The following is a 26,472-nucleotide window of genomic DNA, read 5'->3' as shown; positions in this document are numbered from 1 at the left end:
TTTGTTTATAGCAGGAGTCAGAGAAATTATGTTTACATCTGGAGTCATCATCAGTGAGTAATAGCAAGAATGTTCGCTTCAGAAGTTGCTGATTGGCACCAAGGCTGGTGGTCGACTTTTGGTAAGAAAGTGAGTTGTTATAATGTTCGGTTGTGTAAGTCTGTTATCATGTGATTGGTTACAGGGTACATCGAGGAGGCTTGCATCATCCCCTGTCCATCTGACTGCAAACTGAGCGAGTGGTCCAACTGGTCACGCTGCAGCAAGTCCTGCGGCAGTGGGGTCAAAGTTCGCTCAAAGTGGCTCAGAGAAAAGCCCTACAACGGCGGAAGACCGTGCCCTAAACTGGACCATGTCAACCAGGTGAGAGAGGTCTCCCTTTAAACGGTGTGATTGTAATGTTTCAACAAAATATTATGCTTGAATGCTTGTCTTGGTGAGGTTGATTGTGTCTGATGAATTTATGAATGGAAGGTTACTTTTTCTATTACTTAAAATTTTAATTTATTTTTTATTCTTGAGTACAATAATCTGAATCACTTCTTTCCTGTTATTCCTTTCTCTTCTTTGATGAATGGGTTCCATCCACAGGCTCAAGTAAGTACTCTGTTGCTTCATTTTATGTTTTATGTTTTTTACCCCCTTTTGTAGCAGTTATCTTGGAACTTGATTTTCACTTTACTTCAGAAATTGCGTTTTTGTTGCGTTTATTCCAAATGGAATATTAAATGTCCAATGAATGATTGTGTTAATTATATTTTAATCTTATGAAAATCAATTCCTTCCTCATGAAAAAAAGATCAGTTCCAGAGTTTAAGGAAACAAAATTCCGTAACACTTTTTTCTTGCTAAACTACATATTTCCTGTACTGAACTAGACTAAAGTGCCATGTCTATGTCAGGTGTATGAGGTGGTGCCGTGCCTCAGTGACTGTGGGCAGTATGTCTGGGTGGCAGAGCCCTGGAGTGTGTGGAAGGTCAGCAATGTGGACCTGAAGGATAACTGTGGTGAAGGTGTTCAGACCAGGAAAGTCAGGTAAGATGAAACCACATCAACCATGTCAGCCAGACACTTTCTCAAACCTCTTGTCTGTACTTTTTTCTCTTGGATTTTTGCAATGTTTTCATATTCATATTCAGTTATTAGTTCTAATTCAGAGTCTGCATTCAGCCAATTAAGCACAAAAGTCCAGAAGTGTTCTTGGCCCACCCTTTCCTTATCAAGGATGAACTGATTGGTGTGAACTTTGGTGAGAAATTATACATTTGTAAGGTGTCAATTGATAGTAGAAGTAGTGCTTACTTGAAAACTTCCTCTGATGTTTTTTAGAGATGGGATCACAGTATTTTCTAGTATATTTAACTGATATTTAAGATATTAAGAGAGGATGATATAGATATTACATTTATTGCAGTTAAGGCTGTCTGTTATCTCTGCCTTTGTGCATGTTGAACTTTGTGCTGCAGTCTTTTGTGTTTATCTGAGGGCATTCAATTCAGATTTGCCTCGTGTTAAAACTAATACAGAAATGTTACAGTTCTGACATAGTAGGATTGCCGTTGGGACTTTTATCTAAAAGTGAGCAGGGTGCTTATTCAGATTTGAGACCAACATGAGACAGAAAATTATGATAAATACAGCATGATGTTGATTTGTAAATTATGGTCCATTTAGAGAAATGTAGAATATAAAGCAGGGTATGTTTTAGGGCATGGGTGCCTTGTGATTGTCAGGTCACTACCACGGCGTTGTCCAATCTAGGAGTCATCAGTTTTTCTTCTTAGAATTTAGAACTCTTTCACTGTTTGGATTCAGTTAAAAAAGGTTATTTGTTACCTTTTTAGTCACTTAAAAATGTCTTACCTGTGAATCCCCAAAAAAGAGTTCTATCTTGAGTTCTACGAATTTAAGTGACTCTTAGCATTCAGGACATCAGGGTCAGACTTATACCTACAGTTCATTCAGTCAGACTGAAGATGCCGTAATGCCTTCCACAGATTATGGGATGTTGTGTAGAGAGATTAACCCTTACTTGAATCCCTTTGTGTCCAGATGTATGCTGAACACTATAGACGGGCCCTCTGAGCAGGTGGAGGACTACCTGTGTGATCCAGAGGAGATGCCTCTGGGGGCCCGCAACAGCCGGTTGCCGTGCCCCGAGGACTGTGTGTTATCAGACTGGGGAGCCTGGAACCCATGTCCACTGGTATTAATGGCATTTAACTTTCTCTGTCAATGCTTTGTGTTCACACATGAGGTAAATATTAATTTGTTGGGTACTTCTGCCTCTAGATGGACAGTTGATGAGAGAACACAATGTCACGTTAATGCAATAAGACTAATACATGAAACATGATTTTTTAAAGTCTTCATTTAACAAAACAGTGAAGCAAGAATATTAAACTCTTCCATTTGCAAAGCTGTCTTTATGCATATTTAAACAATACATGCTATCCCATTGAGCCATGGACTGTCAGTACCAGATGCTTCAACTAAGTACAGCACATTCACTTTAGTAATATTCATGAATTCTTTTTTATTTAGCTTTTATTTATCCAGTCCAATTGAGCCTTAAAATCTCTAATCCGTGGGAGTGCCGGCCAAGAATGCAGCATAGAAATTTCAAACATAAAAACACAGATTTCAAAATAAAACAGCATTTCATAGAAAAAAATTAAAATGATTCACATAAAAGAGACAATTAACAGACTTAACAGATAGCAACTTGCATCAACCAAAACATTTGCAGTGTCGCTCACTGACAGTAGTGTGTGAGTGTGTGTGAATGTGCAGATGAGCAGTTGGAACTTTGTGTTTGCAGCCTCTACCACAGGTGTATGGATGTGTGTGTGAATGGTTGAATGTTGACAGAAGTGTACAGTGCTTTGAGTGGTCTGAAGACTAGAAAGGAGCTATATAAGCTATTTACCTAAACACTTTAAGTAACCATCTGGTACACATCATCAGCTGTCTTCTTTCTTCTGCTCCTGTTGTTGTGTTGAAATAAATTTAAATCTGTAGCCGGAGGGCTAATTTGTTGTTGTTTTGATCCCAATCAGATCTTGATCAGGGTTTTATGGTTTGGTGTCAGTGTGCATATATTACTCTTTTCATTAAATACTTGAAGTTAAGCTGCACGAACAGGAGTAGGCACAAATATGTTGAGGGAGATGTAATGATTCTGTTTAATTTAATCCAACATTTAATCCAATATCCTCTAGAGGAGGACATTAACAAAGGCTATTTGTACACGTACTGTAACAGTATGGCTTATAAAGTCCCAATCCTTTCCTCTGCTCCTCAGCCATGCACTGGGAACAGTACTCGAGAGAGGAGCGCTTACCCGCTACGCCAGCCTGGAGAGGAGAAGGAGTGTCCTCCGAGTCGAGAGACAGAACTCTGCAAACTCAACAGCAACTGCTTCCACTACTCATACAACATCACTGGTGAGACTCAAATAGAGCGTCAACCATATGCATATCAGAGGCAGGAGAATTTACAATACAACATGAAGTCACGCTCTCCAGCTGGATTGCATTAAAAGCGATTTAGTGTTTGTGGTGCATGAGGATGTTTGTCACTGTTAGTTGTTTTTTGCTGATGAGACGTCTCCCTGCAGATTGGAGTACCTGTCAGCTGAGTGAGCGAGCTGTGTGTGGAAACGGTATCAAAACCCGCATGCTGGACTGTGTGCGCAGTGACGGCAAATCTGTAGACCTCAAGTTCTGTAAAGAGGTGGGTTTTCATTTAGTTTTTTTTTCTGTTAAAGCCACTGTTTGTTTGACTAACTAACTAAACTTGACTAACTAAAACCCTGTCTTCTCTTGCAGCTGGGCCTGGAGAGGAAATGGCAGATGAATGCTTCCTGTGTCGTGGAATGTCCCGTCAACTGCCAGCTGTCTGATTGGTCACCGTGGTCTGAGTGCAGCCATACCTGTGGGCTGGCAGGTATGTTTGTGCAGTAGGCAATTTGTTGTTTCTGTTTCACAACTGAGAACACTACACTGTGGGGACACACAATCAGTCTTCCATTCATTGTCTATAGAGCAGCTCCAGACTTCATACTTGATACTCAAAAATACTAATTGAGCTTTCCTTGGCTATGGAAACACATTGGAATTCCTAATTTAGATAGATAGATATCCCTTTATTGATCCCCATTGGGTGTTGCAGCAGCTCAAGTACAGAGTAAACAGATTAAGATAATAAATAAAAGATATTATACAATAAATAAAATAAAAATAAAATAGAAATAATTTAGGTGAGCTTCCACTTTAAGGTGCTCAAGAGTAAGGAAATTCCATCTGCTGAAGGAAAAAATGCAATGCTATGAACATTTGCTAGATTGATATTGTGGTGAAATTGTGTTTGAACCTCACAAGTGGCATAGGAGTATAACAATAGTGGGGTAATATAACAAGGACTGTAACCCCATGACATCAGAGAAAAACATTTGTTGTTATGCAGTTGAATGGGCCAGAAAAAGATAGTGTGAACCTTCAGTTAAGAATCCTTTGGAGGATATCTGTTCCCACATTCAAGAATAAACTTCAAATTAAAAGCATCAAGACCTAATAAATCCTAACATTTTGACACTAGTATAGGTCAACCTCAATTAACACCACATATCCTATTATACACCGAATAGCATATTCTGCCTACCTGATAAACTACGCAGTTCAAGTTTGTAATGAAGGCTGTCTGTTGAAAATTTTTAAGCCCAAACTGAGCTACAATCATGTGGATTATTTTCTCAGACTTGACAAAGCTCCTTCAGATCTACAGAGGACGGGCTGTTCTCATAAACTGTTTGTAGCTGTCACATTTACCACAAACCGCATCAAGCTGTCTGGCTACACGCTCTGCAGATTCTTATCCATCTAAAGGCCTTTAGCATTTTGTATTTGTGCAGGCAGAGGACTAACTACTGGGATCCTAATGACCCAGAGCAGCATCTGGCAGTCTGTCTGAAGTAAATTGTTGTATAGCCTAAGCTACTGTAAGCTTTTTTATTGCTTTCTTTTAGTTAAATGCTCTGAATTTGAGTTCCCTCTGGTGAACAGTTAGTTAGTGTATTTGTTTAAGGCTTTTATTGTGACGATAAGAATGGAGGGAGGGGATCTTGTCTACGCTGCCTTTGACAATGTTGAAAGGAATAATAAAGTTTGTTATCTTTGTTCCACTACGGAACCCCCGGTTGGTTGTACACGCTTCCTGATTGGTTGATGCCTAAATTTGCGGTGCGAAAGCTAAGAGAAATCAAACTTATTCGGAAAAAATATATATTGTTTTTCACTGCTCTGGCCGTGGTGAAAGTTCATAATGAACATTCATAATGAAAATGTATTTATGTGGGAATTATGCACCAAAAAACGCCTCTTGTGTGTAATTTATGTATAACCAACACAATCAATTCATAGTTAATCCATGTAATCTGGTAAGGCATGTGAACCCAGGATAAAGAGCGTCAAAGTTTGCATAGTAGGGAGGTCTGTGTGGATGGATTGGTCTGACAAACACAGGACACTCACCCAGGAGACCGCTGTTTGTAGAAGAAGACCACTGTTGACTTTTTTGTTGTGTTACTTGCCTACTTAAGTAACACCCAAACCATGATCTTTTCCTAAACCTAATCATAGTATATTATATATACATTATTAGGAAAATGCAAGAAAATATAACTTTTCATAGGACAGCATACAAACCGTTGTATAAGGATATGTTGCAAAGGGCGTTGCGCAGTTTTCAGTGGAGACCCCCTTTAGGATGTTACCATACTGCAGTAACACTTTCACAGTAATGACACAAGTAGGCTTAAGTTGCTGGCTGCTATTTGGCTTTCATAAATGAAATACTTTAGTAGAGAAATCAATTTCAACACAAGGTATATTGAGTAGCTGCTCTGGAGCCTCCTATCCTATCACATCATCTCCATCAGCAGATACATGCCAAGATGAGTTTTAAAGACTTCTGTCCATGTTTGCTAAAAGCAGAGGTTCAAAGGTTGATGTTTGCCCTGGAAACACTACAGTTCCTAAAAGAAACAACATATGAATCCCACTCATTTAACTGAGATGTTCTGGAGAGCTCTTAAATCTGTAATTCCATTGGCCCATTTTAGCCATATCCATAAAAAAACAAGAAGCAATACAATTTTATATACCCAAATAATTTGTTTCATATTGGAGTCAGGCAGGAATCATAGCTATCACAGGTGTCCTATAGGTAAAGTCTTAATACAGATTACTCTAGAAACCACTTAAATAACACATTTGTTAACGTACCTTAAAGGGACAGTATGTAGGATTTAGTGGCATAGTGCTGTGGTTGCAGTTCTGCTCACTCCTTCCTTTCTAAGACTGCAGTAACGTGAGCCACCAAGTGCAGAACCGTAGTAACGCTGTTCCCCATGCTCAAAGGCCATTCTTACCGTAATAACACTACTGTAGGAACAACTGAAGTCAGACGGCTGCTAACAATGGACTCTCTGGCTCACATTACTGCTAATTCATAATTGCGCTGTATGGTAACCTAGGAACGCATTAGGCTCTCTCTGGAACCAGTGTTTGGTTTGACTGTTTTTGGCTACTATAGAAACATGGTTCAACACAGCAGACTCCATGAAGAGGACCGTTCCCTATTTATATATGAATGGCTTATTCTAAGCTAACCAAAACTCTATAGTAGACTCTGTTATATTACATGTCAAGGCCTACTGCTCCCATGATGCATGTTGGTTCTGCTTGAAAAAGCAAAGCCAGCTTAACGGCAGTTCTTCTTTATGGTAGTATTGCGGAATCTCTTTGTGAAAGGGGCTATAGTTATGAATATCACATTCCATTTCTGCTAATATATCCGCCCGAAAAACTACACACTGGCCCTTTAGCGAAGCCAATGCTATAATTTGCAATTTCCACATGGCAGCCTCTTCCCACCGTTTTTGCTATCTTGCTTTCATAGCTGTGAGTGATCCATCACTGCTGCTGCAGTGATCATCTCTCAGTGGTCGGCCTCTCCTACAGTAATGGTGGAAACCAAAAACACTTCATGATGAGAGAAACAATGATGTTATAGCCCTAAACCAACTGAGTGAGGGATAATAATGTCTGCGCGTGTAATTCCATAGGATCAGGCCATTGATTGGCGGTCCATTACGAGTGCGTGCTCTGGGGCTCAGGGAGCACTCTGCTCTCCAACAGTCCTTGAGAAGAGCAGCTGCCAGAAGCAACACGGGCAAATAGTAGAAATGAAACCAATACAGGCTTTAGCTACTGTGGTAACCTTAATCTGTCCCCAGGCGAGAAGGATTTTTTTCCTGGTACCGAGAAACAGCAGGTAGGCCAAAGGAATAGAGGGCTTCTCGTTTTCCTTCCTGTGTTTCTTTTTATCTCCAGGCTGGCTGCGAGGACATACTTTCCTGGAAGGGTTCATTTTTGTTCGGGAGCCAGGAATAGCAATGAGCTGGATTTGTGATTTCAAACAAATAATCATACCTGGAAGCAGCAAGGTGTTGTTATCAATCAGGTGGTGTGAAACACAGCTATTTTCCTGGATGTGCCCAACCTGTGTGCATAGATAATCATGACATTGTATGTTCTCCAGCCAAACACTGATAGTGACAGCTGGCACAGGTCTTTAATTTTACCCAGCAGCCCTCACTGCCACCCACCACTCAACCCCAACCACTGCAATGGCAGCCCGCAGGGAGACTGCTGAAGCATTAAAAAATTGTAATGGAGGGCGATAACTGCCTCCTGCCGGCGTAAGGCCCTAGCATCTTCTGCAATGCAACCAGAGAACAAAGAGGGGCACACACATGATGCTGGAGACGGTGAACTTTAAATAGAACTCCAGGGTTTGTTAGTTGAGTTGAGGTTGTCTGTCCCCTAGGGGCCAAACAATCATGTAATGCAGCTAGCTAAGTAGATAGGATGTGTTAATCACTGAGCTTTGAATGGGTTGCTTTTTGCTTCCTTTCTCTAGCTGAGGAGGTGATGTACATTTTCTCTTCTAACTTTAAGCAAGGAGGTGAATGAGTGTATTTCACTAAATGCTGGACTATCTCTTGAAGTGTCAGGCTATACCACTCGTGAATTTTATTTGTTCGGAACAAGTTCAAGTGAATTCCCTTGTGTGTGGCGTTTAAAGATGCTGTTGGTAATGGTGATTAAAGTAACTTTTTGTCATATTCGCTCAAACTGTAACTATATTCTGACTCAAGTACATTTTAGTGCTCCTTATGGCATTTGGAAGATTTCATAGTGCCTAAAGGAAGACAATCAATCAGAGTTAAAGAATCCTTATCACAATGTCAAGCACTGCTCAGGCGGCAGCCTCCGGTTCTGCCAGGTGAAGCCAATGCAGAACTGTCTTAAGCTTGCATTCTCTCTCCTCCGGTTCAAAAATAAGTCTTATTTTATAGAAGTCTATGAGAAAATGACTCTACTTCTCACTTGATTTATTCCCTCAGTAAACATTGTAAACATGAGTTTATGGTCTATATCTCTAGTTTCAATTCTTCTTCATAAAAGCATGATGTTCATTTAGTAAATTATGGTCCATTTTAAAATAGAACAGACCATAAAGCAGGGTATGCTTTAGGGCGGGCAGAGCTGTATATTCCACAATCCTCTGCATTCCAATTATGGTAACCTTCGTTCATTTGTTGCGAAAAAACAACATATTGACGGCTGTAATTCAAGATGTCGACAGCAAAAATGCCAAATTTGAGGCTTCAAAACGTCAGTCCACTAACCAATGAGTGAACTACGTCAAATTTTGTATATACAGTATATGGCACTGCTCGTAAAGGGCCTGAACCTAAATCATGCTGTCCAACCAGGCAGCCCTGATCAAATATGTATCAATATTAAAATTAGTACGTTTGCTGTCGGCGGTGGCCGGTGCTTAGGTCTTGGCAAGTATTTTCAACATGGCGGCTAGGTCACAGACTTTCTGATTTCACATAAAAATATACAATAAAATATGTTTCTGGAAACATTTGAGGGAAGAAATAGGCAACGCAATAAGAACATTTTGATTCATAGTTGATCAGCGCTGCCTAGTTTGATCAGAGTTCAGAAGATTCATGAGCAGAGATTGACACTGAATTAGAGAATCATCAGCTCTGATTGGTTGTTTTTCTTTGGCCGCGGTGTAATCCTGCCATTAGAGACACTAAAAGGAGGCAGATGAACCTGTTTTATCACAAATTTCCAAATGAAACTTTAAGGTTAAACCTGTTCTTAGAAGTTGTTCTTACATTATAGTCATAGAGGATTTTGGAATGAGCTTTATTCATGCATATTTGTTGGTTTGTTGGAAGATGACCTAGCAGCTGGTGAGACCTGCTGCTGGAGAAACATCACCCAGGGACTTGTTCCTGTCTCTGACAGTGTTCAACATCAAGTGGAGTATTACGCAATTTGACAACAACAATGGAGCTCATATTAATATATCCTGCTTATATTTGAAGAATATTTAAAACGGTCTATAGCTCTTAAAATGACCCTTTAAAGTAGATCAAACTATTCTATATATACTGTCTGCTTTCAAAATAATACTATAAAATGAGCTATTTTGTATCATTATGAATGCAGAAATTCTTCACAAAATGTATTTTTGAATACCTAAATTCTGGGATTTGTGATACATACTTTCATATTTTACATCACCTGAAGTATTATCGCTGAATGTACTATCTGTTTTAGGTAGTACGCTGGACCAAAACTGCATACATTTCCTGGGAGACAGCAGCTTTTTGAGATTTTTCTCACATACCTCTCCTGGGGCAAATGTTCAAATGCAGAGTGAATTGTGTGAAGGGTGCTCCAACACTCCTCCCCAGTCATATCCCCCTACTTTAGTCCGTCACTTGTTTAATTTTAACACAACAAAGGAATTGAATATTCAAAAATGGCTACAGGGAGTATGATGAAGCTCCGAAATTACACCATAAAATAAGTCAGCTAAAAGAGAAGTGTTGAATTATTGCCCTGGGACAGATGAACATGAAAGGGGAATTCAGACTGTTTTCCTTTGAATAATACAGTTACTTGAGAAATTGACCCAGATGTAGAGTAGAAATTGTACAAAATCAGGTTCCTTTACAGTGTAAGTCAATATTCGGATGCCTAACACTACACAACAGGTACCTTGTTTGCAGAAAATGTAGATGTTAAGACATCCTTGAGATGATGAGAGGTGACCAAGACAACTCATCTGGTAGCTGCTGTGCAGCTAAGTGGAGATTCTGAAGTGGTGGTCTTTAGTAACCTCATCTGCAGGAAGAATAAGGGCTTTATTTCAGATTTCATAACTATATTTATTGTGTTTTAGTAAGAAATCTCCCTTTTTCTGATCTGCTCCCATTTTATTCCTTGCATACCCATGCCTGAATGACAGACTTGGTTGTTTGCCAATGAAAACAAAACGACAAATATGACTGTTCTTCTTGATGTGAAACGGTAACAGTTTTAAACAACCCTACTTGGTTAGGTAATGGAAAAGATAATGTTTCCATTCCATTCCATTTTCCGTAACCTGCTTATCCAGTTAAGGGTCGCAGGGGTGCTGGAGCCGATCTCAGCTGTCAATGGGCGAAGGCAGGGTACACCCTGGACAGATCGCCAGTCTGTCGCAGGGCTGACATATAGAGACAAACAACCATTCACGCTCACATCCACACCTACGGGCAATTTAGAGTCTTCAATGCACCTAAGCTGCATGTCTTTGGACTGTGGGAGGAAGCCGGAGAACCCGGAGAGAACCCACACTGACACAGGGAGAACATGCAAACTCCACACAGAAGGTTGTCCAGCCCGGGAAAAGATAATGTTTGGTATATAAAAATATGTTTGTAACGCATTATGTGACTTTGTTACATACCAACATAGTTAAGTTAGTTACGTTTGTTACATATTTAATTTAGAATAACTGAATGTGTTGACTTTTGGTTTCATATAGGACACAAACAGCAGTCTCCTGGGGGAATGTCTTGTGTTTGTTTGACCCATCTATCCACCCCAACCTTCCTGCTATGCTCAAGTCATTATTATTCTTACAGCTACTTAAGGTTGCAGCTTAACAACTGATGTAAATAAGTCTTTATAAGCTGCTTGCATATTTCCTATACGTAATGCTTGATTCTGATTTATCATTGCTGTTAGCAGCTAACTTAACCCATCCTCCATGTTTACCCATTGTATTAATACATTAATTGTAATATACGTTCTTTAATAACAGAAATACTTATAGTATATAATAGTTTTCATGCATTTCACCCTGTAGGTTAAACTGATTTGTGTCATAACATTTTGAGTTTTTTTGACTTTTGCCTTTTTTTAGTGTTGTGAGAATGACATGAAAGTAAATGTTGATTATGCTGATTTTAACATGGGTAATACTAGAGTGATTTCGCTGTCTTTGTATTTTTTTGCCTGACCTTTATTATTGCTGCCCTTTATGTATTCATGCTGGCCATCATCTTAATACCAGCTTTGATTCGAGAATCAACTGTAGCTATAGCGGTGAAAGGCCCAGGGGTCACCTTGACAGACAATATAGTACTCCAAATCACTCAACACCTCCACACTTCCAGTCACCTGCTGTCTTACTCATCTCAGTCAATGTCCTCATGAATACATAATTCCTTTTTGTCTTCTTTTTATCTGCTGTTCTGCAGGCAAGCTGTGGAGGAGGCGGACAGTGATCCAGGCTCCCCAGGGTGATGGGCGGCCCTGTCCGACCCAGATGGAGCAGTGGAAGCCCTGTCTGGTGAAGCCCTGCTACAGCTGGAGATACAGCGCCTGGTCTGACTGCAAGTCTGAGGTCAGTAGGCCTCCGTCTTACTGTCTATCAGAAGACTCCATTTTTCTATATATTGTCTGAGTCGCTTCACTTCAAAATACCGGCATCAGTATCCAGAATTGTTGAAGAATTTTGTCATGTAAAGATAAATACTAAATATCAGTGAAAATAATCATTACCAACAGGTTATGTCCAAAATATATCTATACTGTTTCAACCTCTAAAATCCCATATCAACAGACCCAGATAAATTTTTATATTTTCGGTATATACTGTATTTAGAACTATGCACAATGTATAATGTTGTATTGACACACTGTCAGATTCACAATGGACGGTGAAAAACGGTATCAAATTTGCAGCAGAGCCAGAGATATATACATATTTTTGTTCCTCACATATTTCTTTCATTTCAAAACCTTACCCACTATGCAATTCAACTCTGTTACCTCCACGGTACAGATTTGGGTGTAGCAGCTAATGTAGCCTCTGGCCTCAAGCAGAGATGAGGGGCTGGCCTTAGAAGTGTGGTAAACCAGCATTGTCTCATCCAATGGCATATTAATAATGCAGTAATGTTGGAACTTTGTGCGCGTCATCAATACAACTGTTTTGGCTTTTGAGCTTTTCATTTCACCCAGCGGCAATTTTATACACTTCTTAATAGATAGGAGTACAGAGACACAGGACTTTCACCAAGTAGGACGCTGTTTGTGTCCCATTTGAAGTCATAATTGACTTATTTACGTTGACTACTTATTATATTTTAACCTAAACCATGAACTTTTCCTGAACCTAAGTAGTTTTGTTTGAATTCAAAAACAATAACGACATGTTCAAAACTGGGACGATGTGTCCGTATGTGACGAGTTTGGAATGAGAAAGGGGTGATATATAACACTCTAAAAAAGCTTAAAATGCCTGACACGACACAGGAAATGTCCTTAAAAGGCTATTAACCGACTTCCATGAGATCATGTTGGGTTAGCTCACTTCTTTCTAGCCACACCCCCAGAGTTGTTTCATTTTCATACTTGAAGTCTTCGGACCCAACTGATGATGACTCCAGTGACATCACTTGAGGACATTTACAAACTTCACACACTGATCCTTCTGGAGTCAATCAAGGCTTTCAAATATGCAGAAATACTATCCAACAACTGTAAGCAGATTTGATGTGTAAGTCGGGGGAGGTCTCCTTTATAGCCCTTGAGAACATGGATCAAATCTTAAATATTTCTATATGATATAACTTGACAAGCAAAGTTCAATAGAGTTTAAAAATGATTGATCTGGAAGTGAAGAGCATCCCTCAAGACTTGTGAGACCAATAAATATAAAAGCACAAATACAGAAATTCTTTCTTATAAAAATAACCAAAACTGTTATAAGACGATCTGAATGTGAATATGATATATGATATGATATGTATGAATGGGTTAATGATGACATGTAGGGAAAAGCTCTCAGAGTGGTTGGAATACAAGAATGGTGTCAAAGTCCATTACTTTGACATGCTGCTAGATGCCAGAGAAAATACATTTCAGTTGTTTGTATTTTTACGTCACAATGAACAGCAGCTCATCATCATAATTGTTGAAGGCCCAGCTGGATCATTTTTGTGTAAACTGCTAGCTAACTCTGCATGATAGCATTTGCTGCTTGAGTTCATTATACCCCACATACAAAGGTTGTGTTGTTGACTCATGCATATATTTGTCTTGTGTTCCATCAGGGAGCGAGGTGTGGAGAAGGACTGCGCTTCAGGAACGTGTCGTGCTTTGTGTCGGACGGTTCAGGCCAGCAGGACAGCAGTCTGGTGGATGAGGAGCTGTGTGGAGATCTGGAGCCCTCGGTGGACGGAGATTCCAACATCGTTCTGCAGGAGCCCTGCACTGTACCCTGTCCAGGTAAGAAGACAATATGGGTTCCAACAAGGAGAGAGCGACCCAGAGTAGTGAAATAAAGTTTACAGGTATGATCCCTGCATCAATCTTCACCCCATAAGAACAAAGCCATCATTGCCTATTATTACAACTTTGGTCTCATGTACTTTTTGAGAATAGAAAAGAGAGATTAAACTGCAATGCGGCAACATCGCTAAAACGAAGTCCGACAGGTCTAGAAACATGAGCAGTAAGGTTGTAAAGAAAACTTAATTCAATTCAATTCAGTTTATTTTGTATATCCCAGAATCACAAATTACAAATTTGGGGCTTTACAATCTGTGCACATGCGACATCCTCTGTCCTTCCCTCACATCGGCACAGGAAAAACTCCCCTAAAAAACCCCTTTAACAGGGAGAAAAAAAGGAAGAAACCTATGGGAGAACGACAGAGGAGGGATCCTTCTCCCAGGATGGACAGAATGCAATAGATGTCATGTGTACAGAATGAACAGCATAACAGAGATACAACACATTCAATGTATATGACATAAATGATTCATATAATAAGACTACTTATAATAACAGCAGCAATTATTACAGTAGAATTATAGTTATGGAAATAGGGATAGTAATGTGATTAATAATAATCGAAGTAGCAGTGGGTGTCAGTCGGCTCACAGCAGGAGGCACGACTACGGTCCAGGTACCACAACGATTCATGGAAACCTGCAGAACGAGAAAGCAAAAGGGCTTCAGGGTGGAAGTAAAGCTAAAATGCTTAATGGTACAGGTAATAGTAATAGTAATGTGACTAGTAATAATAATGGTGGTAGCAGTCGGTGTCAGCAGGGCCGTAGCAGGATGCACGACCACAGTCCAGGTACAGCCATGATTTATAGAAGCCTGCGAAGCGAGAAAGCACAAAGACTCCAGGGTACAAGCAAGTCAATAAGCATAATAGTACAGGCAATAATAATAGTAATGTGACTAATAATGATAGTGGTAGTAGTAGTGGGTGTCAGCAGGGCCTCAGTAGGTGGCACGATGACAGTCCAAATATAACCCCGATTCCTGGGAACCTGCGAGGCGAGAAAGCACAAGAACTCCGGGGAAGAAGCAAAATCAGTAATGTGCATAAATAGGAGATTAATACATAAAGATGGAGGGAGAGAAGAGGAGAGAGGAGCTCAGCGTATCCTAGGTAGTCCCCGGCTGTCTAGGCATATAGCAGCATATCTAGGGGCTGGACCAAGGCGAACCTGAACCAGCCCTAACTATAAGCGCTATCAAAAAGGAAGGTCATAAGCCTGCTCTTGAAAGTGGTGAGTGTGTCTGCCCCCGGACTGAAACTGGAACCTGGTTCCACAGAAGAGGAGCCTGATAACTGAAGGCTCTGGCTCCCATCCTACTTTTATATACTCTAGGAACCACAAGTAACCCTGCATTGATTGAGCGCAGCTCTCTAGTTGGGTAATATGGAACTATAAGTTCCTTAAGATAAGACGGTGCCTGGCCAGTTAGAGCTTTGTAGGTAAGTAAAATAATTTTAAATTCTATTCTTGATTTAACAGGGAGCCAGTGCAGAGAAGCTAATACTGGAGTAATATGATCTCTTTTCTTAGTTTTTGTTAGAACACATGCTGCAGCATTCTGGATCAACTGTAAAGATCTAAGAGACCTATTAGAGCAGCCTGATAATAAGGAGTTACAGTAATCTAGTCTAGAGGTAACAAATGCATGAACTAGTTTTTCTGCATCGCTTTGAGACAATATTTGCCTGATTTTCGCAATGTTACGTAAATGAAAAAAGGCTGTCCTTGAGATCTGTTTTATATAAGAGTTAAAAGACAGATCCTGGTCAAAGATAACTCCAAGGTTCTTAACGGTAGTGCTGGATGCTAGAGCAATGCCATCTAAAGAAACTATATCGTTAGATAATTGAATTCAAAGGTGATCTGGGCCTAGTAGGATAACTTCTGTTTTTTCAGAGTTTAACATTAAAAAGTTACAGGTCATCCAGGTTTTTATGTCCGTATGACATGCTTGAAGTTTAGAGAACTGGTTAGTTTCGTCTGGCTTAATTGATAGATATAACTGGGTATCATCTGCATAACAATGAACGTTTACTGAGTGTTTTCTGATAATATTCCCCAAGGGAAGCATATATAAGGTAAATAAAATAGGTCCAAGAACAGACCCCTGTGGAACTCCGTGACTAACCCTGGTTTTCATCGAGCTTTCATTGTTTACATATACAAACTGAGATCGGTCTGATAAATACGACTTAAACCAGCTAAGTGCGGTTCCTTTAATGCCTATTAGATGCTCCAATCTCTGTAATAGGATTTGGTGATCAATGGTATCAAATGCAGCACTAAGGTCTAGCAATACAAGTACAGAGACAAGTCCTTTGTCTGAAGCTATTAGAAGGTCATTGGTAATTTTCACCAGTGCCGTCTCTGTGCTATGATTCACTCTAAATCCTGACTGAAAATCCTCAAATAAACTATTGTTATGCATAAAGTCACAGAGCTGATTTGCTACTGCTTTCTCAAGGATCTTAGAGATGAACGGAAGGTTAGATATAGGTCTATAGTTAGCCAACACCTCTGGATCAAGAGTAGGTTTCTTAAGAAGAGGTTTAATTACAGCTAGTTTGAAGGCCTGTGGTACATGGCCCGTTAGTAAAGACAGATTGATAATTTCTAATAAAGAATTGCTAATTAAAGGTAAAACTTCCTTAAGCAGCCTAGTCGGAATCGGGTCAAAGAGACAGGTGGAAGGTTTAGACTTAGAAATAGTTAAAGTCAATTGTTGAAGGTCGATGGGAGAAAAGCCATCTAAATATATTTCAGGTTCTACAGCTATGGATCGATCGGTACTGGTTGAGGGCAGTAGATTATAATTATTTTCTCTAATAGTTAGAATCTTATCATTAAAGAAGTTCATGAAGTCACTACTACTGAGGTTTATAGGAATACACGGCTCAACAGAGCTGTGACTCTCTGTCAGCCTGGCTACAGTGCTGAAGACAACCCTAGGGTTGTTCTTATTTTTCTCTATTAATGCTGAATAATAGGCTGCTCTAGCATTACGGAGTGCCTTCTTATATATTTTAAGACTGTCTCGCCAGACTAACCGCGCTTCATCCACATTGGTGGAACGCAATCCTTTCAAGTTTTCGCGATATTTGCTTTAAATCGCGGGTTTGAGGATTATACCATGGAGCAAACCTCCTTTCTTTTATTAGCTTCTTTTTTAGAGGAGCTATAGAGTCTAGTGTCATTCGCAGTGAGCATGCAGCACTATCAACAAGATGGTCAATCTGAGATGGACTAAAGCTAGCGTAGGAGTCCTCTGTTATATTGAGCAATGGTACTGAATAAAACCCTGAAGAAATCGCTTCTTTAAATTTAGCTACAGCATTATCAGATAGACATCTAGTGTAGAAACTTTTGCCTAATGACATACACTCTGGTAGGAAAAATTCAAAGGTTATTACAATCTGTGCATGTGCACAGATTGTAAAGCCCTCTGATAATTTGTGATTCTGTCCTGAATTGAATTGAAAAGATAATGGTCCCATAAAAGAGAGTTCTGTTGAGAGACAATTACATTTTCTATTTCAATACCATATACCAGAACAAGGTCGAGGGTATGGTTAAAAGAGTGAGTCGGTTCATGTACACACTGACAGAAGCCAATAGAATCTAATAATGAACTAAACGCAGTACTAAGGCTATCATTATACACATCCACATGAATATTAAAATCCCCTACAATAATAACTTTATCTGTCTTAAGGACTAAACTAGATAAAAACTCTGAGAATTCAGATAGGAATTCAGAATACGCACCTGGTGCACGATACACTATAACAAATAAAATTGACTTTAATGCTTTCCCGCTCGGGTTTGAAAGACTAAGAACAAGGCTTTCAAATGAGTTGTAATTTAATTTAGGTTTAGGGTTTATTAATAGGCTTGAGTCAAAGATAGCTGCTACTCCACCTCCTTGGCCTGTGCCTCGAGGAATATGAGTATTAATATAACTTGGAGGAGTTGATTCATTAAGGCTAACGTACTCTTCATGACACAGCCAGGTTTCAGTAAGACAAAATAAATCAATATGATTATCTGATATTAAATCATTTACAAGTACACCCTTAGATGACAGAGATCTAATATTTAAGAGTCCACATTTAATTGTCCTGTTTTGATGCACTGTTGTATTGGTTGCCTTAACTTTTATTAAGTTATTTTGTATAACTCCTCTTCTGTTGACTTTAAATAATTGAAGTGGCCGTGGGGCAGACACAGTCTCTATAGGGTTTTGGGTGGGTAACTGGGTGGGTAACTGCTCCAAAGGAAGCGCAGAGAAGTGTGAAAGACTGCGACTCTTCTTCTGCTTCCTGGTTTTTACTTAGAAGAAGGAATGAAAGCACAAAGGTGAACAGTAAAATTACCCAAACTCTCCATTGTAAACATCACCAGAGTCAGGCTGTTCTCATTCACTGCTCGTACTTATACCTACAAAAAGTATTGCACTGTGATTTGTATCCCAAATCCTCATAAGTCAATGGTGAAATAAACACAATGCCAATCCTACAGAATTATTGGATCCCGTTTTTCACCATGCCTTCTTGTTCTGTTTATACATCCAAGGGCCTTTTTGCACGGCTCACACTAAATGTCGACGGAAAACCCTTATAGTTTTTGTTAATTGACATTTCCAATAAAGTTTATTCCAAATAAGATGACCACATCCTGAACAATGTTAACAAAAAGAGAAAGGCAGCATTGATTTGTGTAAGTCTACTATGAACGGAAAGCAAAAGGAAAACAGAAAGGTGACTAATTCAAGGTTAAAAACTGGCTGAATCCACACAATGTCTGTCAGGTTTAGACAGTATGATGTTGTCTACTGGTTAGACAACATCAAAATACAACAGTATTCAGTATTTCTAGTAGCACACTTATTCCAGGTTTTCACAATAACAACAAAAGACCCGACGGTTGAAGCACTTACTGTTGAGTGTGTTTGATTGTAGGAGCTTCAAGAGCTCCAGAGTGCGCCACACAATTAAATGCTGATGTTAACAGGTGGGAGGAGAAGGGGGGCTGAGGACAATGTAGGAAGCTTTACAGAGCGCTGAAAACCTCTCAGCTGCTACCAAGTTGCTGTAAAAAGAAAACTGGCTGTGGTTACAACAGCTGCAGCGTGTGTGTTCAGCATATGTTCAAGCGTGTGTGTACATGTGGATACTTACACTGAATACTTCAGCTTAGTTCGTGTGTGGGTGTAATCAAGTTAAGTGGCTTAGTGGAGACCACAAGGTCAAAGAGGACTCTCAGATCTGGTTCCTGCTTGTGTCTATTCTGACATCTGAAAAGAAAACCATTCGCTTCGTTGGAAAACCAGTTTAATAGACAGAACATGTGATTTTACACTTCTATTATTAATCAACCGATTTTTCTTTTTGGATTGCTGGCTGTGTGATTCGTTGAATGTGGAGATATATGCTCACATCTGCCTTTCCATTACAAAGGGGACAGTGTAACCTATTTTACAGAGAATCTTCTCTTTGCTAAGAACGACCTTCTTCTGGGCAGGTGATATTAATGAAAAACGGATCACGCTTTTGGGTGGAAAATACATCAGTGTTTTCATTTTTGAATTACTTTAATGTGTGTAATTGACCTTTGTCCAACCACACAACCTTGAATTGATACCACTGTAGCAGAATGAAACATGTAGAATCTTCTATGATATCTTAGAAAGATTGCAGGAGCTTTAAAAATGCAAAATCTTCCTGTTTTCCTGTTTTGCCTCAATTTTCAAACATCTCACAGTTCAGGCTAAAAATAAACTTCGTAATGACCAATCTTCTGGTCCTCAAAGTACTTGTCTGGCTCTAGTGCTATTTGGAGGCTTTCCAGTTCAAATGTTGAAAATTGGCTTCACTAGACGCATGTCATCATCAGAAAATCAGACCTTTATTTGCAATGGAACTTTTTCATACGTGCCTGTTTTATAAGCATATTCTATATTTGAGTAAACTCCATGTTTCCTGATCTACTCCTGTTTTAGCGGTCAACGCAAAAGCAACACTTCCTCCATATTTGGCTGCTGTCTTGATAAATAAAGAATTTCGTACATTTCCACAGAACTAATTTCATCAATACAGCAAAAGACTATCATATTCACCATTCTACAGCTTTCAGTTTCTCTTTATAACAGCACCATTCACTAATTTTGCCGCTGTTAAGCTGCTGTCAATGAAGCTCAACGATTCCTGCACATGTTTTATACATTAAGATTTTAAAATCCCTTTCTGCTTTTAATATGACACATCTGTGGTAGTAATGATTTAGACAACTCAAGGTTCACTTACTACTTCATATGCTTTCAACCACATCTTCGTCAGGGGATGCACTTGGCTTAGTTTTCATGGAATTAGCTCACTTGTCTCACTGTGACAATGCAATCCCGTTGAAATCTCTGAAAGATCACAATTATTGTTTTTTTTCCAAACTACTGTTTATAATGTCAAGAATGTGTAGTGTTGCGTTTTATTGAACAGTTCCTTAATATTCAATTCAATTCAGTTTATTTTGTATAGCCCAGAATCACAAATTACAAATTTGCCTCAGAGGGCTTTACAATCTGTGCACATGCGACATCCTCTGTCCTTCCCTCACATCGGCACAGGAAAAACTCCCCTAAAAACCCCTTTAACAGGGAGAAAAAAGGAAGAAACCTATGGGAGAACGACAGAGGAGGGATCCTTCTCCCAGGATGGACAGAATGCAATAGATGTCATGTGTACAGAATGAGCAGCATAACAGTTCTTAGATACAACACATTCAATGTATATGACATAAATGATTCATATAATAAGACTACTTATAATAACAGCAGCAATTATTACAGTAGAATTATAGCCATGAAAATAGGGATAGTAATGTGACTAATAATAATCGAAGTAGCAGTGGGTGTCAGTCGGCTCACAGCAGGAGGCACGACTACGGTCCAGGTACCACAACGATTCATGGAAACCTGCAGAACGAGAAAGCAAAAGGGCTTCAGGGTGGAAGTAAAGCTAAAATGCTTAATGGTACAGGTAATAGTAATAGTAATGTGACTAGTAATAATAATAATGGTGGTAGCAGTCGGTGTCAGCAGGGCCGTAGCAGGATGCATGTCCACGGTCCAGGTACAGCCACGATTTATAGAAGCCTGCGAAGCGAGAAAGCACAAAGACTCCAGGGTACAAGCAAGTCAATAAGCATAATAGTACAGGCAATAATAATAGTAATGTGACTAATAATGATAGTGGTAGTAGTAGTGGGTGTCAGCAGGGCCTCAGTAGGTGGCACGATGACAGTCCAAATATAACCCCGATTCCTGGGAACCTGCGAGGCGAGAAAGCACAAGAACTCCGGGGAAGAAGCAAAATCAGTAATGTGCATAAATAGGAGATTAATACATAAAGAAGGAGGGAGAGAAGAGGAGAGAGGAGCTCAGCGTATCCTAGGTAGTCCCCGGCTGTCTAGGCATATAGCAGCATATCTAGGGGCTGGACCAAGGCGAACCTGAACCAGCCCTAACTATAAGCGCTATCAAAAAGGAAGGTCTTAAGCCTGCTCTTGAAAGTGGTGAGTGTGTCTGCCCCCGGACTGAAACTGGAACCTGGTTCCACAGAAGAGGAGCCTGATAACTGAAGGCTCTGGCTCCCATCCTACTTTTATATACTCTAGGAACCACAAGTAACCCTGCATTGATTGAGCGCAGCTCTCTAGTTGGGTAATATGGAACTATAAGTTCCTTAAGATAAGACGGTGCCTGACCAGTTAGAGCTTTGTAGGTAAGTAAAATAATTTTAAATTCTATTCTTGATTTAACAGGGAGCCAGTGCAGAGAAGCTAATACTGGAGTAATATGATCTCTTTTCTTAGTTTTTGTTAGAACACGTGCTGCAGCATTCTGGATCAACTGTAAAGATCTAAGAGACCTATTAGAGCAGCCTGATAATAAGGAGTTACAGTAATCTAGTCTAGAGGTAACAAATGCATGAACTAGTTTTTCTGCATCACTTTGAGACAGGATTTGCCTGATTTTCGCAATGTTACGTAAATGAAAAAAGGCTGTCCTTGAGATCTGTTTTATATAAGAGTTAAAAGACAGATCCTGGTCAAAGATAACTCCAAGGTTCTTAACGGTAGTGCTGGATGCTAGAGCAATGCCATCTAGAGAAACTATATCGTTAGATAATTGAATTCAAAGGTGATCTGGGCCTAGTAGGATAACTTCAGTTTTTTCAGAGTTTAACATTAAAAAGTTACAGGTCATCCAGGTTTTTATGTCCGTAAGACATGCTTGAAGTTTAGAGAACTGGTTAGTTTCGTCTGGCTTAATTGATAGATATAACTGGGTATCATCTGCATAACAATGAAAGTTTACTGAGTGTTTTCTGATAATATTCCCCAAGGGAAGCATATATAAGGTAAATAAAATAGGTCCAAGAACAGACCCCTGTGGAACTCCGTGACTAACCCTGGTTTTCATCGAGCTTTCATTGTTTACATATACAAACTGAGATCGGTCTGATAAATACGACTTAAACCAGCTAAGTGCGGTTCCTTTAATGCCTATAAGATGCTCCAATCTCTGTAATAGGATTTGGTGATCAATGGTATCAAATGCAGCACTAAGGTCTAGCAATACAAGTACAGAGACAAGTCCTTTGTCTGAAGCTATTAGAAGGTCATTGGTAATTTTCACCAGTGCCGTCTCTGTGCTATGATTCACTCTAAATCCTGACTGAAAATCCTCAAATAAACTATTGTTATGCATAAAGTCACAGAGCTGATTTGCTACTGCTTTCTCAAGGATCTTAGAGATGAACGGAAGGTTAGATATAGGTCTATAGTTAGCCAACACCTCTGGATCTAGAGTAGGTTTCTTAAGAAGAGGTTTAATTACAGCTAGTTTGAAGGCCTGTGGTACATGGCCCGTCAGTAAAGACAGATTGATAATTTCTAATAAGGAGTTGCTAATTAAAGGTAAAACTTCCTTAAGCAGCCTAGTCGGAATCGGGTCTAAGAGACAGGTGGAAGGTTTAGACTTAGAAATAGTTAAAGTCAATTGTTGAAGGTCGATGGGAGAAAAGCCATCTAAATATATTTCAGGTTCTACAGCTATGGATCGATCGGTACTGGTTGAGGGCAGTAGATTATAATTTTTTCTCTAATAGTTAGAATCTTATCATTAAAGAAGTTCATGAAGTCACTACTACTGAGGTTTATAGGAATACACGGCTCAACAGAGCTGTGACTCTCTGTCAGCCTGGCTACAGTGCTGAAGAGAACCCTAGGGTTGTTCTTATTTTTCTCTATTAATGCTGAATAATAGGCTGCTCTAGCATTACGGAGTGCCTTCTTATATATTTTAAGACTGTCTCGCCAGACTAACCGCGCTTCATCCACATTGGTGGAACGCCATATCCTTTCAAGTTTTCGCGATATTTGCTTTAAATCGCGGGTTTGAGGATTATACCATGGAGCAAACCTCCTTTCTTTTATTAGCTTCTTTTTTAGAGGAGCTATAGAGTCCAGTGTCATTCGCAGTGAGCATGCAGCACTATCAACAAGATGGTCAATCTGAGACGGACTAAAGCTAGCGTAGGAGTCCTCTGTTATATTGAGCAATGGTACTGAATAAAACCCTGAAGAAATCGCTTCTTTAAATTTAGCTACAGCATTATCAGATAGACATCTAGTGTAGAAACTTTTGCCTAATGGCATACACTCTGGTAGAACAAATTCAAAGGTTATTAGAAAATGGTCCGATAAAAGAGAGTTCTGTTGAGAGACAATTACATTTTCTACTTCAATACCATAAACCAGAACAAGGTCGAGGGTATGGTTAAAAGAGTGAGTCGGTTTATGTATACACTGACAGAAGCCAATAGAATCTAGTAATGAACCAAACGCAGTACTAAGGCTATCATTATACACATCCACATGAATATTAAAATCCCCTACAATAATAACTTTATCTGTCTTAAGGACTAAACTAGATAAAAACTCTGAGAATTCAGATAGGAATTCAGAATACGCACCTGGTGCACGATACACTATAACAAATAAAATTGACTTTAATGCTTTCCCGCTCGGGTTTGAAAGACTAAGAACAAGGCTTTCAAATGAGTTGTAATTTAATTTAGGTTTAGGGTTTATTAATAGGCTTGAGTCAAAGATAGCTGCTACTCCACCTCCTCGGCCTGTGCCTCGAGGAATATGAGTATTAATATAACTTGGAGGAGTTGATTCATTAAGGCTAACGTACTCTTCATGACACAGCCAGGTTTCAGTAAGACAAAATAAATCAATATGATTATCTGATATTAAATCATTTACAAGTACACCCTTAGATGACAGAGATCTAATATTTAAGAGTCCACATTTAACTGTCCTGTTTTGATGCACTGTTGCATCGGTTGCCTTAACTTTTATTAAGTTATTTTGTATAACTCCTCTTCTGTTGACTTTAAATAATTGAAGTGGCCGTGGGGCAGACACAGTCTCTATAGGGTTTTGGGTGGGTAACTGGGTGGGTAACTGCTCCAAAGGAAGCGCAGAGAGGTGTGAAAGACTGCGACTCTGCTTCTGCTTCCTGGTCTGAACTCTGGGTCATGGATTAGGTCCACTAATGAACTGGGTCAGATTTCTAGAGATGAGATCCGCTCCATCCAAAGTAGGATGGATGCCGTCTCTCCTAATCAGACCAGGTTTTCCCCAGAAAGTATGCCAATTGTCTACGAAGCCCACATTGTTTGCAGGACACCACCTCGACAGCCAGCGGCGGAATGATGACATGCGGCTATACATCTCATCATTGACCAGATTAGGGAGAGGGCCAGAGAATACTACGGAGTCCGACATCGTCTTTGCGTACGAACACACCGATTCCACGTTCAATTTAGTGACCTCCGAGCGACGTAATCGGGTGTCATTACCGCCGACGTGAATAACAATCGTACGGTATTTACGTTTAGCCTTAGCCAGCAGTTTCAAATGGGATTCTATGTCGCCCGCTCTGGCCCCGGGGATGCAGTTAACTATGGCCCCTGTCTTCGCTAACTTCACGTTTCTCAGAATGGAGCTGCCGATCACCAGAGTTGGTTTCTCAGCGGGTGTGTCGCTGAGCGGGGAAAACCGGTTAGAAACGTGAAGCGGTTGGTGGTGCCCCGTGTGCTTCGACATAGAACTATGCTTCCTTCGGACAGTCACCCAGCCTCCCGGCTGCTCGGGGGTTGCCGGGGGGACGGCTAGCAGGAGCTACGTCTGGTTGGCCCGCACCGACTACGGGGGTGGGCTGGCTAACTGCAGTAGCTAACGACTGAGCTTCAATGGTGCGGAACCGGGTCTCTAACTCACTGAGCCTCGCCTCCAACCTAACAAACAAACTACATTTGTTACATGTACCCGTATCAGTAAAGGAGGCAGAGGCATGGCTAAACATGAGACACACTGAGCAGGAGGGAGGGGGAGAGAGGGAAGGAGAGAGAGAAGGAGAGAGAGAAGGAGAGAGGAGAGCCATCGCTAGCTGCTAAGCTAAATGAGGCTAGCTAGCGTTAGCAGAACTGAACAACGTGTAAACTGTTGGTTTAAGCGAAAAGTCGCTGAATTAAGATGTGATATGAGTGTTCAAGTGTTTTAAATGTAAAACAGGTAATTAGCCGCTATAATAAAGAATGTCACACAATTCACTAGTTTTCGCTGGAGCTGCGAAAAGTACGCTATCAACTACGCTGAGAACCGGAAGTGAGGCAACACGCTTACCGCAGTACGTCTGCTTCAACCCGTTGTAATAGTGAGCAAAGTAGAAGCAATTGGAATTGATTGTAGAAATCAGTACAGGACAGCATTCCATCCCCTTCCAATGTTTTCAACCTAGCTTTATACCCTAGCAGCTTTTATTTCTTCATGCTGGTGACAATTTAGCCATTACTTCAATGATTCTTTGGATTTGATGATTTGATGATTCATGAAATTGTAGGCCGTTGTCAATTTAAGAAGAATGGCAGAACTGGTGTTTCACGCTTAAAACATTTATTATGGCCCCACCAAATGTACGTGCTTTAGCTTTATTAAAATCTCTGTTATGTTCCTTTAAATGCAGCATGGTTATTGGGAGTTTTGGTCTCTGAACTCTCGGTATGTTCTGTAGGAGAGTGCTACTTGACAGACTGGACCGTTTGGAGTCCGTGCCAGCTAAGCTGCGTGAGTGGGGATGACCTGGGTTTCGGCTCGGTCCAGGTCCGATCTCGAGCAGTGGTGGCCCAGGATCCAGAGAACCTGCTGGAGTGTCCAGAACAGGAGCTGGAGGCGCGGCCGTGTACAGGTTAGTATGGCACAGTCTTTCTGGAATTCAAAATGACACAAAAGTGATTCACAGAGAAATATTCAGCACTGTCGCCTGGAAAAAAAGTAGGGAATACTATTTGCAAATATCTTGAATGTTTTGAGGGGGGAGGAGAGTTTCTGGTTTGGGGACCTCAGAATCGCATCCCTGCTTTTTGCAGATGATGTGGTTCTGTTGGCTTCTTCAGAACGTGACCTTCAGCACGCACTGGGGCGGTTCACAGCCGAGTGTGAAGCGGTCGGGATGAGAGTCAGTACCTCCAAGTCTGAGGCCATGGTTCTCTTCCGGAAAACGGTGGATTGCACCCTCTGGGTTGGGAGTGAGTCACTGCCCCAAGCGAGGGAG

At 40.3% G+C, this 26,472-nt stretch overlaps 1 protein-coding gene across 1 annotated transcript in view; it reads left to right on the top strand.

The window, feature by feature from the left end:
- thsd7aa (thrombospondin, type I, domain containing 7Aa) overlaps positions 1-26,472 on the top strand; it is a 148,211-nt gene that overhangs the window by 102,114 nt on the left and 19,625 nt on the right. The window contains exons 15-24 of the mRNA XM_054605990.1: positions 185-363; positions 592-597; positions 903-1,036; positions 2,054-2,207; positions 3,306-3,447; positions 3,621-3,736; positions 3,832-3,949; positions 11,685-11,830; positions 13,545-13,719; positions 25,933-26,106. Coding sequence (XP_054461965.1) covers positions 185-363; positions 592-597; positions 903-1,036; positions 2,054-2,207; positions 3,306-3,447; positions 3,621-3,736; positions 3,832-3,949; positions 11,685-11,830; positions 13,545-13,719; positions 25,933-26,106 — 1,344 coding nt within the window. The remainder of the gene's footprint in view (positions 1-184; positions 364-591; positions 598-902; positions 1,037-2,053; positions 2,208-3,305; positions 3,448-3,620; positions 3,737-3,831; positions 3,950-11,684; positions 11,831-13,544; positions 13,720-25,932; positions 26,107-26,472) is intronic.

The sequence above is a fragment of the Anoplopoma fimbria genome, chromosome 10, assembly GCF_027596085.1.
Source record: "Anoplopoma fimbria isolate UVic2021 breed Golden Eagle Sablefish chromosome 10, Afim_UVic_2022, whole genome shotgun sequence".
Taxonomy (NCBI): domain Eukaryota; kingdom Metazoa; phylum Chordata; class Actinopteri; order Perciformes; family Anoplopomatidae; genus Anoplopoma; species Anoplopoma fimbria.
This window is presented reverse-complemented; position numbering and strand designations above follow the sequence as displayed.